This window comes from Pongo pygmaeus, chromosome 1, assembly GCF_028885625.2.
Source record: "Pongo pygmaeus isolate AG05252 chromosome 1, NHGRI_mPonPyg2-v2.0_pri, whole genome shotgun sequence".
NCBI classification, from domain to species: Eukaryota; Metazoa; Chordata; class Mammalia; order Primates; family Hominidae; genus Pongo; species Pongo pygmaeus.
This window is the reverse complement of record NC_072373.2, coordinates 213,450,366-213,465,754: the sequence shown is the minus strand read 5'-3', so window position 1 is coordinate 213,465,754 and position 15,389 is coordinate 213,450,366. Positions and strand designations below refer to the sequence as shown.

Sequence of the window (15,389 nt, the reverse complement as noted above, 5' to 3'; positions counted from 1 at the left end):
GCCAGAGATGCCTAAGCAACTGGCCTCAGACTCCCCTGGCCTGCAGCTCTGCAGGCACGAGCTGCCTGATAAATTGGTGATGAAGGGGTTCTGATGCCACCTGCTCCCCTGACTCTCAGCCACGAGGAAGCGCTGAGAGGGAAAATCAGTGACACCTGGGCAGCTGCTGACCCCTCCCCTTCTTAACAAGGGGGTGGACTGCACAGGCCTGGACTACATAACAGGGGAGGGCAGGGTGAGCCCTGGGGCACCTGAGGCTGCTGTGCCGAGTGAGAGCTGCGGTGCAGGCCTGAGGGTGGTCAGTGTGGAGGGTCGAGCCATGTCCTTCCAGAGTATCGTCCACCTGTCCCTGGACAGCCCTGCCCATGCCGTTTGTGTGTTGGGCACAGAAATCTGCTTGGATCTCAGCGGGTGAGGTGCTAGGAGCTCTGCCAGAGGTGGCAGACAGAGACAGGCAGGCCTGGGACCCAGTCCCCTTGATCTGGGAGTTGGGGGTTACTTCTCTAGCCTCACCATCTTGCCCCATCTTGGGAAGCCTTGGGTCTCTAGTGGGGGGCCTCCCAGTTCCAACCACGCAGGATTCTGACTTAAATCCTGCCTCTGCCCTGTAGCAGCTGCCATGGACTCTTAGTGAGGCAAGTGCCTTGGTCTCTTTGTTCCCCTATCTGTGAAACTGTGGGGACGCTGGCCTCGGGGGGCTGTGAGGAGTAGGCCAAGGAGACTGCTAGATGCTGGAGCCTGCAGGTGGAGGTGACTCAGCAGGGTCACAATACAACCTCCTAAGTCCATTGCCCTGATCTTTTTCTTTATGGGGATCCTTTATGGCTCCTCCCTTCTTGGGAGCTGGGTGCTTATTACTAAGATGTAGACGTGGTAACTTCTGCAGTGTCGGTAGTGGGGTGGGGTTTGGGCTAGAGCCTGTCAGAGAGCAAACACAGGGGTCCTTTGGGAGGGGGTGGTAGGAATAAGGACCCCAGACCATTCTGACCCCAGACCACTCTGCCTCAACACCCTAAGGAGAATGAGGATTTGGGAGCCGTCCCCTCCCCCATGCCAGTCATCTCCTAGGCTGAGAAGGTGAGTGTTTGTGCCTTGACGCATGTCTCTTACCGGGCAAACCAGGTGTGCCCCCCAGAAATGCCAGTGTTTCACCATCCATGGCTCTGGGAGGGTCTTGATCAATATGGCCAACACAGTGATTTCTGAGAAGGAGGATGCCACCATCTGGTGGCCCCTGTCTGATCCCACGTACGCCACAGTGAAGATGATATCGCCCAGCCCTTCAGTGGATGGGGATAAGGTAAGCCTCAGGGGAAGAGGTGAGGGGCATCTCCCAGGGGTGGGACCTAACACAGCCACTGGGGCTCCCTCCTGGCTGCAGACGTGACTCGAGCCTGTGAAACACATTGTTTTGCACGTCTGATCTTATCCAGTGTTTGCAACAGACCAGTGGGGTGGGTACTCCATGACCCCATTTTACAAAGAAACGGAGGCACCTAGCGAAGGTGCCCTGCCAAGTCAGCAACCAGCAGAACTGGGATTCAAGCTGGGCAAGTTCATCTCAGCCATGCGAGCCCCTGACGGTGATGCTAGGCTGGCTTCCAACCTAGTCGTGCCACAGTCTGGCTTTAAGGTGTTAGCAGTGTAACTCAGATGGGCTTTTTGGTGAAGGTAGCTCTTCTGGATGTGGAGACTTTAAAGAGATTTAATAGCTAAGGTGTCCTAAATGCATGCTACATGCTAGAGAGCTTGGATCATGTTTTGGGGTGTTGGCCTCTGTCATGGCATTTTTTTTTATTTTCTTTTATTTATTTATTTATTTTTTTTTTTTGAGAGAGTCTCACTCTCGTTGCCCAGACTGGGGTACAATGGCACAATCTCAGCTCACTGCAACCTCCACTTCCCGGGTTCAAGTGATTCTCCTGCCTCAGCTTCCCAAGTAGCTGGGACCACAGGCACCCACCACCATGCCCGGCTAATTTTGTATTTTTAGTAGAGATGAGGTTTCGCTATGTTGGCTAGGGTGGTCTCAAACCCCTGACTTCAAGTGATCTACCTGCCTCCACCTCCCAAAGTGCTGGGATACAGGCATGAGCCACCGCGCCTGGCCTACCATCACTTTACCTATGAGGAAACTGAGGCGCACAGAGTGCTGTGTCTAAACCTAAGTAGCCTACCTAGAGTGGGATAGACCCAGGATTTGAGCTTGAGCCCAAGTGTGTACTCTCCCCTGGGTAAGCTGTCTCCCTAATGGGGTGCCTACGTTGGGGAGGCTTTCCTGTGGTAGAAGCAGGTGGCTTATTCAGGGCAGGAGTGTTCAACCTTGGTCGCAGGTGAGAACCACTGAGGACCTAATAACATCAATACCCAGGCCACACCCCCTCTACCAATTAAAGGGGAACCTCAGGGCTAGGATCCTGGCCTCCAGTTTAAAGCTCTCCAGGTGCCTCCAGTGCAGGGCTGGGGGTGAGAACTATGATAGAGCAGTTGAGGACTGGGCGAGCTCTCCCTCCCTCCCCCCATACCCTGCAGGACCTACTGGAGATGTCTGCTGCAGAGGGGTAGGTACACACACCCACCTGCGCTGTGTGCCCAGGGCAGGCAACTCCCCAAGAGGCAAGTAATGGACTTAGGTAGGAACTGAGTGTCTCTGGCCTGGTGTGGCTCATGCCTGTAATCTCAGCACTTTGGAAGGCTGAGATGGGCAGATCACCTGAGATCGGGAGTTCGAGACCAGCGTGGCCAACATGGCGAAACCCTGTCTCTACTAAAAATACAAAAATTAGCCAGGTGTGGTGGCAGGTGCGTGTAATCTCAGGTTCTCAGGAGGCTGAGGCTGGAGAATCGCTTGAACCCAGGAGGCGGAGGTTGTAGTAAGCTGAGATTGTCCCACTGCATTCCAGCCTGGGCAACAAGAACAAAACTCCACTGCAAAAAAAGGTATCTCAGATAAGAATGGAGGCCACAGTGGGTCCCAGTGGAACTCCAGACTACCTGAGAACCATCCTCTGCCCAGGGCTTGGCCTCCAACAGCCTCAGGCATGGCCAACAAAGAACCTTGACCTTGGAGGACTAAAGTTTCTATTTAAGGATGGGGTGGATCTCTCACGTTCTCTGGTCAATGGTTGGGTCTCTGGTTCACGACCAAGACCTTGTGGTCAGGGCCAGTGGCTGGAGGGCAAGTCTCTTTCTAAAAGCATAAAGTAGAGGCTGGTGTGGGACACAGGAAAGACTGAGTCCCAACACTGCTTCTTCACTAAGAAGGGTGTCCTTCTTAGTGAGCAGCTTAAGCCACCAGAGGCCTGTTTCCCCACTGCACCTTATGGAGTAGCAGATGGGACCCTGGGAGGGTGGGTTTAGCAGGGAGGATGTATAGTGTGGTTTCAAGCTTGGGCTCTAGAGCCAGGCAGCCTGTTTCTTAAATCCCTTTGGGATAAGTCCCTTGATCACCCTGCCATCAGGGATACAGCTCTCACCTGGACAGGTGGTTGCAAGCCTGGCTCTTGACAAGGTTGGGGTTAGGGGTCATGGCGGGTTCTAAGTCCTTGGGGGACTGACTCAGCCCTAAGCGCAGGGCTGTGGCCCCATACCAGCTCATAAGTGAGACTTCAGAAGCCGTAACACAAGACCAAGGTCCCACACCTAGACTCGGCACATGGCCTGGGGCTCTGTTCTTGGCCCCTCCCCTCCAACACTGCCTATGGGTTCAGGATGCTGTCTCCACAGGTCTCGGTCACGTACTATGGGCCCAACGAGGATGCCCCCGTGGGCACAGCTGTGCTGTACCTCACTGGCATTGGTGAGTGTTGCTCCAACTGGGAGCCTGGGGCCCAGCTCACTGCTGGGGTTGGGGAAGGGGTGGGATTGCAGGAGGAGCCAAAAAGGATTCTCCAGGTAACAAGATGCCTCCTGTGGGCCCCAGGAACTCCTGAACAAACTCCTAAATGGATTCATTTGAGATACCCACTCACACACTCCCTCCTCGACGCTCAGTCGCTTCTCCATCTTCATGCACTGCCAACCTAATTCTGAGAATAGAAACAGCCAGAACTTCCATGTCGCTGCCGTCTACCCACCTACGCCTGTCTAGTGCCTACCTTCTTCCTTTGTTACAATTGACGCATCTGGTCCAGAGTTAATCTTTCTTGTCTCACTAGATCCTTTCTTATTCAAGAACATTCCTTTGTCAATTCTTACCAATGTAAGAAACCACCACCCTTACCAGCCCTCTAGATCACCCCCATCAGCTCAGGAACAAGCTCTGTAACACCTACTTTTTTTTTTTTCTTTCTTTTTTTTTTTTTTTTTTTTTTTTTGAGATGCAGTCTTACTGTCACTCAGGCTGGAGTACAGTGGCATGATATCGGCTCACTGCAACCTCTGCCTCCCAGGTTCAAGCGATTCTCCTACCTCAACTTCTGGATTAGCTGGGACTATAGGCGTGCACCACCATGCCTGGCTAATTTTTATATTTTTAGTAGAGACAGGTTTTCACCATGTTGGCCAGGCTGGTCTCGAACTCCTGACCTCATGATCCACCTGCCTCAGCCTCCCCAAGTGCTGGGATTACAAGCGTGAGCCACCGTGCCTGGTCACAACATCTCTTAAACCTGATTCTAGGGTGTTTGTTTTTGAGATGGAGTCTGGCTCTTTTGCCCAGTCTGGAGTACAGTGGCGCAATCTTGGCTCACTGCCCATTCCACCTCCCGGGTTCATGCCGTTCTGCTGCCTCAGCCTCCCGAGTAGCTGGTACTACAGGTACTCGCCACCTTGCCCAGCTAATTTTTTTTTATTTTTAGTGGGCTAATTTTTTTTTGTATTTTTAGCGGGCTTTTTGTATTTTTAGTGGAGACGGGGTTTCACTGTGTTGGCCAGGCTGGTCTCAATCTCCTGACCTCGTGATCCGCCCACCTCAGCCTCCCAGAGTGCTGGGATTACAGGCGTGAGCCACTGCGCTGGGCCTAGGTTGTCTTTTAAAGTCTATTCTCCCACCTGTGTTCCTGAGGAGCCATCTGTGTCCTCAATTTCTCTAGAATCTTCTCAAATTAGACACCTACCACCAACGGGGTTTTTAGAACTCTAACATCTACAACACTAAGTTTTTGGTTTGTGTGGGTTCTTTTGTGTTTTTGCTTTGTTTTGTTTTGTTTATCTTGTTTTGTTTTTGAGACAGTCTCACTCTGTAGCCTAAGCTGAACTGGAGTGAAGAGACACGATCACGGCTCATTGCAGCCTCAAACGATCCTCTCACCTCAGCCTCTCCAGTAGCTTGGACCATAGGTGTTATACCACCATACTTGGTTAATTTTTTATTCAGACATAGGTATCCCTATGTTGCCCAGGCTCCTCCTACCTCAATCTCCAGAGTGGCTGGGACTACAGGCACGCACCACCATGCCCAGCTGATTTTTTTAATTTTTTTATTTTATTTTTTCCCCCCATAGAGAGGGTTTTACCATATTGCCCAGCCTCATCTCAAACTCCTGGCCTCAAGTGATCCTCCCGCCTCAGCCTCCCAAAGTGCTGGACTTACAGGCATGAGCCACGTACCTGCTGGTCATCCCTTCTTAACACACTTGAATGCTTCAGGGATGTTCAACTTATTTTTCCTCCTGCCTGTTCCTTCTCAGAACCCTTTGGAGCTCAGAGGAGCTCTTCTCAGTCCTTTGTCCCCCTGCTTCCAGTCAATGAAGTGTCTCAGGCTCAGGAGGCTGGACACGTGGCTCTAATGTCACCTATGGACAGGCTGCTCCCACAAACCCGACTTGGATATTGCCTACCCAGCATGATCGCTTGGGTGTCTGACAGATGTCTGAAATGCAAATGGATTCTCTCTACTCCTGAAAACCTGTTTTTCTAGTAGTCCCTCCATCACAGTAGGGGGTAGCTCCATCCTTCTAGTGTAAACCTTGGCATCACCTGACTCTTCTTACCCCACAGCAGTCTGAATCTTGTGTTACCTGATGTTTTGCCAGAATCCAGCAACTAGCACTCCCAGTGTGCTCACCCTGGCTCGAGCCCCCATCCTCTCACCTGGGTCACAGCCCAGACCTCCCAGTGGGGTTCATGCTGGCAACCTTACCCTTCTGACTAAGACCTCTATCCTTGATCCAGCAGCCAGAGTGGTACATCTTTAAGTGGAATATTGGATAACGCTTTCCAACTGCTTCCACGTTGCCTGGATTAAAGCCAAAGTCGCTGCCCGCGAAACTACACGAGTAACCCTGCACTGCCTCTGTCTTTACCACCTGTGAATCTTCCCCCTGGGTCATCCTGCTCATTCTGCTGTGGGTACTGTTGGCCACTCTTTAACACTTGGCCTTGCTGCCTTGGGCATCCTATTTCCCCTAATGGCTCTTACCCTAGATGTTAAGCCAGATTTTCTTGCCTCCTTCAGGTCTCTTTTCAAATGTAAACTTGGGCTTCCTTGATCATCTAAAACTGAAACACCCCCGCTCCATTCCTTCTCCCATATCCCTCAGTGCTTATTGCCATCAAACATGACTTACCTGCTTGCCCCACCCCTGGTGCACACATACGTGCTCATGTAAGCTCTAAGGAGATGAGGTCTCTGTCTTGTACGCTGCTAGATCCCTAGGACCTGGGGCAGCCCCATTCGCAGTGGGCATCTGGTCCCTGAGCATCTGCTGCCCAGGTGCTGATGACATAACAGCAAACAAGTCCTGCGTTCGTGGCCCTGATGTTCCAGTTGGGAATCAGCATGTCAAATAACGAGCTGTGAACAAAAGACCACACTAGAGCCATGTGGTTGTCCCTTGTGTGGTGGAAGGGATGGGAGGTGGTATGCTAAGGTGGCAGGACAGTCCCTATGACAGTACCTGGGCAAAAGCCTAGATCCTTAAGTGTGTTGTTTTTGTTTTTTGTTTTTTGTTTTTGTTTTTTGAGATGGAGCCTCACTCTGTCACCCAGGCTGGAGTGCAGTGGTACGATCTCTGCTCACTGCAATCTCCACCTCCTGGGTTCAAGTGATTCTCCTGCCTCAGCCTCCTGAGTAGCTGGAACTACAGGCACCTGCCACCACACCTGGCTAATTTTTGTATTTTTTGTAGAGACAAGGTTTTGCCATGTTGCTCAGTCTGGTCTTGAACTCCTGACCTCAGGTGATCTGCCTGCCTCAGCCTCCCAAAGTGCTGGGGTTACAGGCATGAGCCACCGTGCCCAGCTAATCCTTAAGTTTTAAAGGGGCTTAGAATTGTCATGTATTGAACTTTTTTTTTTTTTTTTAAGACAGAATCTTGCTCTGTCACCCAGGCTAGAGTATAGTGGTCTGATCTCAGCTCACTGCAACCTCCACCTCCCAAGCTCAAGTGACACTCCTGCCTTGGCCTCCCAAGAGGCTGGTACTACAGGTGCCCTCCACCATGCCCAGCTAATTTTGGTATCTTTAGTAGAGATGAGATTTCACCATGTTGCCCAGGCTGGTCTCGAACTCCTGACCTTAAGTGATCCAGCCACCTCAGTCTCCCAAAGCGTTGGGATTATAGGATTGAGCCACTGTGCCCGGCCACATTAAGCCTTTCCTATGTCTTGGAGCATAAAGCTTTCCAGGAGGCTAGAGAGGTAGACTTTGCAAGTAAGAATCACTTGGGTAGAGGCTGAAAGGCATGAGATGGCATGAGGACCATGATGGGCTTGTTTTGTGAGTTCCCGGGAGGTTTGGGGTAGACATGTGACTACTTGGGCCTCTCCAGGCTTGCTGATATGAAGCTGTCACCTTTGAGGATGGTTTCTGCTTCTAAGCTGATAGCATGCCAGAAAGGCTGCATGCCCTGATGCCAGCCTTGGGCAGCCCCGCAGGGGATAACCTATAACTGAGGTTCCATCTGGCAGGTCTAGGTGGCTGGGACACCCTTTTCTTCTTTTTCAGAGGTCTCTCTAGAGGTAGACATCTACCGCAATGGGCAAGTTGAGATGTCAAGTGACAAACAGGCTAAGGTGAGTCTGCCAGCAAAAGGGGGCAGGGAAGGGGCCCTATAAGCCAAATCTGCCCAGCCTCACTTGATCTAACCTTCCTAGTGTCTAGCCCAACTCCTGTAACATAGCTGGAGGATTAGATACGTGGAGGTGAGGGGGAAACCAAACTGTCATGGTACAAGTCAGAGCTGATTAAATTCCTTTTCTTTTGTGGGGTGTCTTTTTGTTTTGTTTTTTTTGTTGTTGTTTTTGATGGAGTTTCTCTCTGTCACCCAGGCTGCAGTGCTAGTGGCATGATCTTAGCTCACTGCAACCTCTGCCTCCCAGGTTCAAGTAATTCTCCTGCCTCAGCCTCCTGAGCAGCTGGGGTTACAAGTGTGTGCCACTACACCTGGCTAACTTTTTTTGAGACGGAGTCTCGCTCTGTTGTCCAGGCTGGAGTGCAGTGGCACGATCTTGTCTCACTGCAAGCTCCATCTCCCAGGTTCACGCCATTCTCCTGCCTCAGCCTCCCAAGTAGCTGGGGCTATAGCTGCCCGTCACCATGCCTGGCTAATTTTTTTTGTATTTTTAGTAGAGACGGGGTTTCACTGTGTTAGCCAGGATGGTCTCGAACTCCTGACCTCCAGTGGTCCACCTGCCTTGGCCTCCCAAAGCACTGGGATCAAAACTGATTAAATTTCTAGCTCACTTTAAAAAAAAAAAAAAACAAAACTAGAATGTCTGACAACTCTAGGCTCATGTCCTACCCTGGTTGCGGAATCTGTTAGATGAGAGGATTAGCTGCTGCTGCCAGGTGGCACATCTCTTTTCCAGTTTGCCTCGGTCCCTGATTCTCGGACCCTGAAATAGGAGGAAGGTAACTGGTAACCCCGAACCTAGCTTCTTTCCCTTCCTCTTAGCCTCCTTACCTGACTACCTTCCTGTGCCTACAGATTCTCAACCTCACCGGTCCTGTTCCATGGGTCCCTGTGACCCTGGAGAAAGGCTTGGCTGGGCCCCTCTGCTATGAGGTGCATCCAAGAAGCAGAAGATTTATTTGGCTCCTTCCTGAGCCAATGTTCCCATCTCATTTGCAGAAAAAATGGATCTGGGGTCCCAGCGGTTGGGGTGCCATCCTGCTTGTGAATTGCAACCCTGCTGATGTGGGCCAGCAACTTGAGGACAAGAAAACCAAGAAAGTGATCTTTTCAGAGGGTAGGACCTCAGACTGTCTCTGCCTTTCCTTCTTGGTCTCTTTGCCGCCCTGCTTCTCAGCAAATACGGATTCCAGACTAATTTTCTCCACCCCACCCCCCACACCCTCTTCCCCAGTCCCCATGCCTGGGCTGATCAAATCTTTTGTCCTGGGTTGTAGATGTATAATTGGGAAGAGAGGTCATATGGCCCCATGCAAAGAGCATGGGTGGTTACTTATTTCCTAGCTGTGAACTTGAGCACACTAACTTCCCTGATCTTGTTTCCCTATTTGTAAAATGGGGATGATACAGTTGGCCTCCCAACTGTATCAGTTGGTTGATGGTTGACAAGACTAAATGAAGACAATAGGGGTATATGCGCTGCTTTCTAAAAAGCCTCTCATAGTCTGGGCCAGGAACCTTGGACTGTCTTGGGTAAAATTCGCCTTGGATCCTGACTTGTGGTTGGGACCAGGGTTCTGGGTCTTAGCAGTAGAATGGAATGTCTTGTTTCCTACTGAGGCTGGAGGTGAACCCTCACTGAACTGATCGAGGTAGGCCCTGTTCTGTTTGTGGGGACCATGGGGATAAACCCAATCCTCCCTCAAAAGGAGGCCCTGGGGTTTGCAGCTTGCCTGTAGCCACCTAGAACAAGCAGTGAAATGGTAATTCTTCGAGCCTGGGCCCTAGCAAAAGGCAGGGGGTCCTTAGTGCTCTGTTCAAACTCCCGGCCCCTCTCTACTGCTCCTCCCTCCACCCCCAGAGTGCTGGCCTCCAGACATTCCTTAACCTTTGCTTTGTCTTTTGCCCAGAAATAACGAATCTGTCCCAGATGACACTGAGTGTCCAAGGCCCCAATTGTATCTTAAAGAAATATCGGCTAGTCCTCCATACCTCCAAGGAAGAGTCGAAGAAGGCGAGAGTCTACTGGCCTCAAAGTGAGTGTTCTTGTGCCAACTCCAGCTTTGCCTGCTCTCGACGTGCCAGGCAAGTTGTGCCCACACCTCCTCCCAGCGAGGTCCCCAGCAGAAGTCTGCTGGAGACGTAGAGCTGCAGATGAGAGGCTGTTGTGGCTGTACTTGTGTTTCTAGGATTCTCTGGCTGCCACCTTCCCCATAGAGAAGTCTGTACTTACACTCATGTGTAAGTCTGTACACATGGGTGAGTTATTGCACCTCTAAGCCACTTTCTCCACTTGTAAAATGGGGGTAGCTGTGCCTTCCCTGCGGGCTAGAAGAGAAGAGAAGAGACATACTAGCTGAAACAGTAGCTATTGCCTTACACAGATTAGATCACATCTCCCAATGACTCCTCTCAGGAGAATCCATCTTCACTCTAAACCAAGATCCACTATGTTAAATTTCCAGAAATCTGAGACCAAAACCTCTGGAGTGGCAGCCATGGTAGCACCTGTATCCCAGCCACCATGCCATCCACCACCCATCTTCAGCCCTCCTCTCCTGGGAGGCAGGTAGCATACTCTAGTCTATAGATGGAGGGCTGGTTAGGAGGTAGACATGCCCAACTCCAGCAAAACAGCCTTGTACATCTTTTGACTTCCCTGAACTGGCTCAGTACTTAGTGTACCTCTAAATCTCTCAATGAGAGCTAGCTCTCTGCTTCTGGAGGGACATGCCAGCATGCTTTTTTTTGGGTTTTGTTTTGTTTTTCCCCTTTGAGACAGGATCTAGCTCTGTCACCCAGGATGGAGTGCGGTAGTGTGATCACAGCTCACTGTAGACTAGACTCAGCTTCCTGGACTCAAGCAGTCCTCCTACCTCAGACTCCCAAGTAGCTGGTATGACAGGTGTGTGCCACCACAACTGGCTAATTCGCTTTTCTTGTAGAGACGGGGTCTCACTTTGCCCAGACTGGTTTCAAACTCCTGGATGCAAACAATCCTCCTGCCTTGGCCTCACAAAGTGCTGGGATTACAGGTGCGAGCTACTGCACCCGGCCCAACCTGCTACCTTCTCTTGTAAACCATGCTTAGCTTCAGCTAGGCAACGCAGGGAGCTCTGTGGTCTATATTGTGCCTGTTCTCGGAGGGCACCGTCTTTGTTGCCAGCATTGGAGAGTGTGCCCCTGACACTTCCTGGTCTGCACTCTGGGGCCTTGGCTCAGTCTCCTACTCCATCTCTTCTGCAGACCATAGGTCTCAGCTGGATTTCAAAGTAGCCTGGGATTAGCTAGAAAAGGTAGCCCAGCTTGGACGTGGCCATCTTACACGTGAGCTGGAGTGAGCCTAAGAAACCCAGGGGTCTAGGTCTGGTTCAGGCCACAAGGGCTCCTCTGGCCCTGGGAGGCTACCAATGCTGAAGTAGGTGGATTAGGCCAGGTGGGCCTTGGAGTCCGCCAGTTCATGTAGCCTGCTAAGGATGCCATACTTCATCATGTGGATCATAGTGAACTACCAGTTTCTTTATTGAAAAAGCTTATTCAGGCTGGGCGTGGTGGCTCATGCCGGTGATCCCAACACTTTGGGAGGCCAAGGCAGACGGATCACCTGAGGTCAGGAGTTCGAGAACTGGCCAACATGGTGAAACCCTGTCTCTACTAAAAATACAAAAATTAGCTAGGCATGGTGGCGGGCATGCCCGCCAGCTACTCGAGAGGCTGAGGCAGGAGAATTGCTTGAACCCGAAAGGCAGAGGTTGCAGTGAGCCGAGATCATGCCACTGTACTCCAGCCTGAGTGAGACTCAAAAAAATAATTAAAAAAAAAAACTTATTCAACAATCTAGGAGCTGGGCATGGGGCTCATGCCTATAATCCCAACGCTTCGGGAGGCCAAGGCGGGCAGATCACCTGAGGTCAGGAGTTCGAGACCAGCCCGGCCAACATGGCAAAACCCCATCTCTACTAAAAAAATACAAAAGCTAGCTGGGCTTTGTGGCATATGCCTATAATCCCAACTACTCAGGAGGCCAAGGCAGGAGTGAACCTGGGAGGCAGAGGCTGCAGTGAGCCAACATTGCACCACTGCACTCCAGCCTGGGTGACAGAGTGGGACTCTGTCTCAAAAAACGCTTACTCAACAATCTAGGGTAGGGCAACACAGCATGTTATGTCTTAACAAGCTCTCCAGTGACTCTGAAACATGCTAAAGCTTGAACCACAAAAAGATATAGCAAAAGAGTCTGAAAAGTTTGCAGAGGAATAGAAAGCCAAAATACAGGGTTCTAGAAACAGGCTGGGTGTGTGGTGGCTCACACCTGTAATCCCAGCACTTTGGGAGGCCAAGGCAGGAGGCTTACTTGGGCACAGGAGTTCAAGACCAGCCTTGGCAACACAGTTGAGACCTTGTCTCTAAGATAAGATTATTTTTATAAAGAAGCCTGGCCAGGCGTCGTGGTTCATGCCTTAATCCCAGTACTTTGAGAGAGACCAAGACTGGTGGATCACTTGAGGGTCAGGAGTTTGAGACCAGCCTGGCTAACATGGTAAAACCATCTGCTAAAAATACCAAAATTAGCTGGGTGTGGTAGCGCTAGCTTGTAATCCTAGCTACTCAGGAGACTGAGGCAGGAGGATCATGTGAACCCGGGAAGCAGAGGCTGCGGTGAACCAGCATTGTACCACTGCACTCCAGCCTGGGCAAAGTAAGTCAGTGGCCAACCCTGGCAAATGCTGTGGGATAGACTAAGATGCCGAAGCCCATAGTAAAGTCACAATCCTCAGAATGGCAGTCATCAGTGACCCTGATAAGAACAGTAAAAAGCCAGGTTGAAATGGGGAGGCACAGTAAATCTAGGCCATGGAAAGAATTCTCCGTAAAGGGAGATGTGTGGTGGTAATTACGGGGGCCGGCACGCAGTTGAGCGTGTCTGAAGCTGGTAGTAAACGGGGCAGATGTATAGATGGAACTGATCCAACAGAGGTGGGGAAATGGATCCTAGAGGAAGATCTGAGAAGTTTGCAGAGGAATAGAAAGCCAGAAGACAAAACAGAAAACCAGAAGACAAGGTTCTAAACAGGCTGGGTGTGGTGGCTCACACCTGTAATCCCAGCACTTTGGGAGGCCAAGGCAGGAGGATCACCTTTAGGACTATGGAATACAGGTGAGTCTGTGGACAGGAATGAGATGATACTGTTTGAGTAGTGTTGGTGGCTTGCTCTGAGGTCTGGTCATAGCCTGAAATGAGGCCTTTCAGTGTGGTGGTTTTCTCCAGCTCCTCAGGTGCAAGAGTGAGCTTTAAAGACCTGGTGTGACCAGAATGGAGGTTTTCCAGGAAAGCAAACTAGAAAAAGGTGTGGGAGTGGACAGTATATATGAGAGGATATAATGATGGGTTTTTGAGCTCTGAGAAGGGTCAAAGGGAAGTGAGGATGGAGGGTTGAGGATCGGTAGGAGGATCTGGGACTGAGGTTGGGGACTCGCTGGGGTGGGAACATAGGTGAGCTAAACGGATTGGAAGGTATTGTCTGCCTTGGAGGTGGCATCTAGTCTGGGTTATGATCATTGTAATGGATGTCTAAGGTGGTATAGAACCCAGGTTCATTGAAATAAGGTCGAAGAGAGATCAAAATGTCTGGATGTTCTAGTCTATTGTCAGATACTAGTGACACAACAGCAGTGGAGGCAAGTATGCTAGAACAATCCACAAAGGATGGAGAGGATGACATCGTCCCCAAAAGAAAGGGGTAGCTGGCATTATCTGATGGCCGGCACTTCACAAGAACCAGGATTCTTGAGGAATAGAGAAATGGCCTGGAAGTGCCAGTGAAGAACGAAGAAGGGTACTCACCTTCCTGTAAGTCCAGCAGTACATGGCAGGTAGGAAAAAGCTCAGCTCGAATCATCAGTGTTTGCTCTGTGCCCTGAGGATCCAGCTCTGGAAGAATAAACCATGTTACCTGCTCTCAGAGCCTGCTACAACAGATGGACAGACAGTCAAGGACCCAGCAGAGGCTGGAGGGAGCCCTTTAATATGCCCCCAGGGTGGGTAGGTAGAGTTTGAGGTAGCTAAGTCCTCCTGGGCAGCTCTGTGAGGACTGAGGGAAGGAAGGGCCTTCCAAGCAGAGGCAGCTGTTCTGTGTACCTGGGTCGCAGGGCTTCTGGCCTCCCCCATGCTTCTGTTTAATGGGGACAACAAATGCCTGCCTCAGAGTCCTGAGGATGTGAGCCCATGAGCCTGAAACACCTACCACAGCTCCTAGCAAAGATAGCCCACAGTGAAATGTTAGCTATGCTTCACAACAAACTATCTATGCGAGGGGCCCCCAGAGGGTCAACCACAGGACAGCCAGCCAGTAGGGGATTGTGGCAAACAGACTGTAACCCTCTTGCCTTCACTGCCTGGTGGTGAATCACCCTTGGATGGAATGGCCACAGGGAGCCCAGGTCCCCAGAACAGGAGCAGGCCCTAGGTGTGTAGCAGCTCTTGGGCTGGGTGCCATGGGCCAGCTGATGCTATAGCAGGTCAAGAGGGCTGTGTCTGCACTGGGAAGTTGCAGGGGTTCCTGGGGGAAGACTGCCTTGTCTGGTCTTGCCCCATGAGGCCTGGCTCAGGGCTGGTGAAGCATCTAGGTAGATGAGAAGCAGGAACTAGCACAGGAGTGGTCCCGGTGGGCCCAGTTCCCTCACAGCCAGCAGCAGGACTGAGGCCGGGCCTGTAACCAGCATCCCCATGGCCTCCAAGGAGGGGCTGCTGCAGAACTGCAGAGTCCATCGGGAGGGCTACTGGGGCTCTGACCCAGGGCAGCGCCTAACCAGGGGCAGCCATGGCCGCAGCCGCAGCCATCTGCTGGCACGTTGGAAGAGCTGGAGATGGAGGCAGCTGGCAGTGCCATGCAGAAGGTCTGAGGATGCTATAGTTCCTGGATCTCTCGGGGTTCTGGTGGCCAAGGTAAATCTAGCTTAGGATTCCCTGAAATAAGAAGTCACCTGGAATCTTAAGCAGGAACAGCCATCATCAGGCCTACAGCTGCCACATCGGGCACAGATGAAGACAGGCCAGGAAAGAGGAAGTTCTAGTGACCCAGGTAGGAGAAGTCAGGGTCATTTCTGACCTAGAAAATGGATGGACTTGGGCTGGGCACAGTGGCTTATGACTGTAACCCTAGCACTCTGGGAGGCTGAGGCAGGTGGATTGCCTGAGCTCAGGAGTTGGAGACTGGCCTGGGCAACGTGGTAAAAACCCCATCTCTACCAAAAATACAAAAAACTAGCTGGGCATGGTGGTGCACACCTATAGTCCCAGCTACTCAGGAAGCTGAGGCACAAGAATCGCTTGAACCCAGGAGATGGAGGTTGAAGTGAGCCAAGATAGCGCCG

General features: G+C 51.4%; 1 protein-coding gene across 1 annotated transcript in view; it reads left to right on the top strand.

The window, feature by feature from the left end:
• Positions 1-245: 245 nt before the first annotated feature.
• PADI6 (peptidyl arginine deiminase 6) overlaps positions 246-15,389 on the top strand; it is a 29,363-nt gene continuing 14,219 nt past the window's right edge. The window contains exons 1-6 of the mRNA XM_054435975.1: positions 246-411; positions 1,123-1,300; positions 3,727-3,799; positions 7,889-7,956; positions 9,015-9,132; positions 9,926-10,051. Coding sequence (XP_054291950.1) covers positions 320-411; positions 1,123-1,300; positions 3,727-3,799; positions 7,889-7,956; positions 9,015-9,132; positions 9,926-10,051 — 655 coding nt within the window. The 5' untranslated portion in view covers positions 246-319. The remainder of the gene's footprint in view (positions 412-1,122; positions 1,301-3,726; positions 3,800-7,888; positions 7,957-9,014; positions 9,133-9,925; positions 10,052-15,389) is intronic.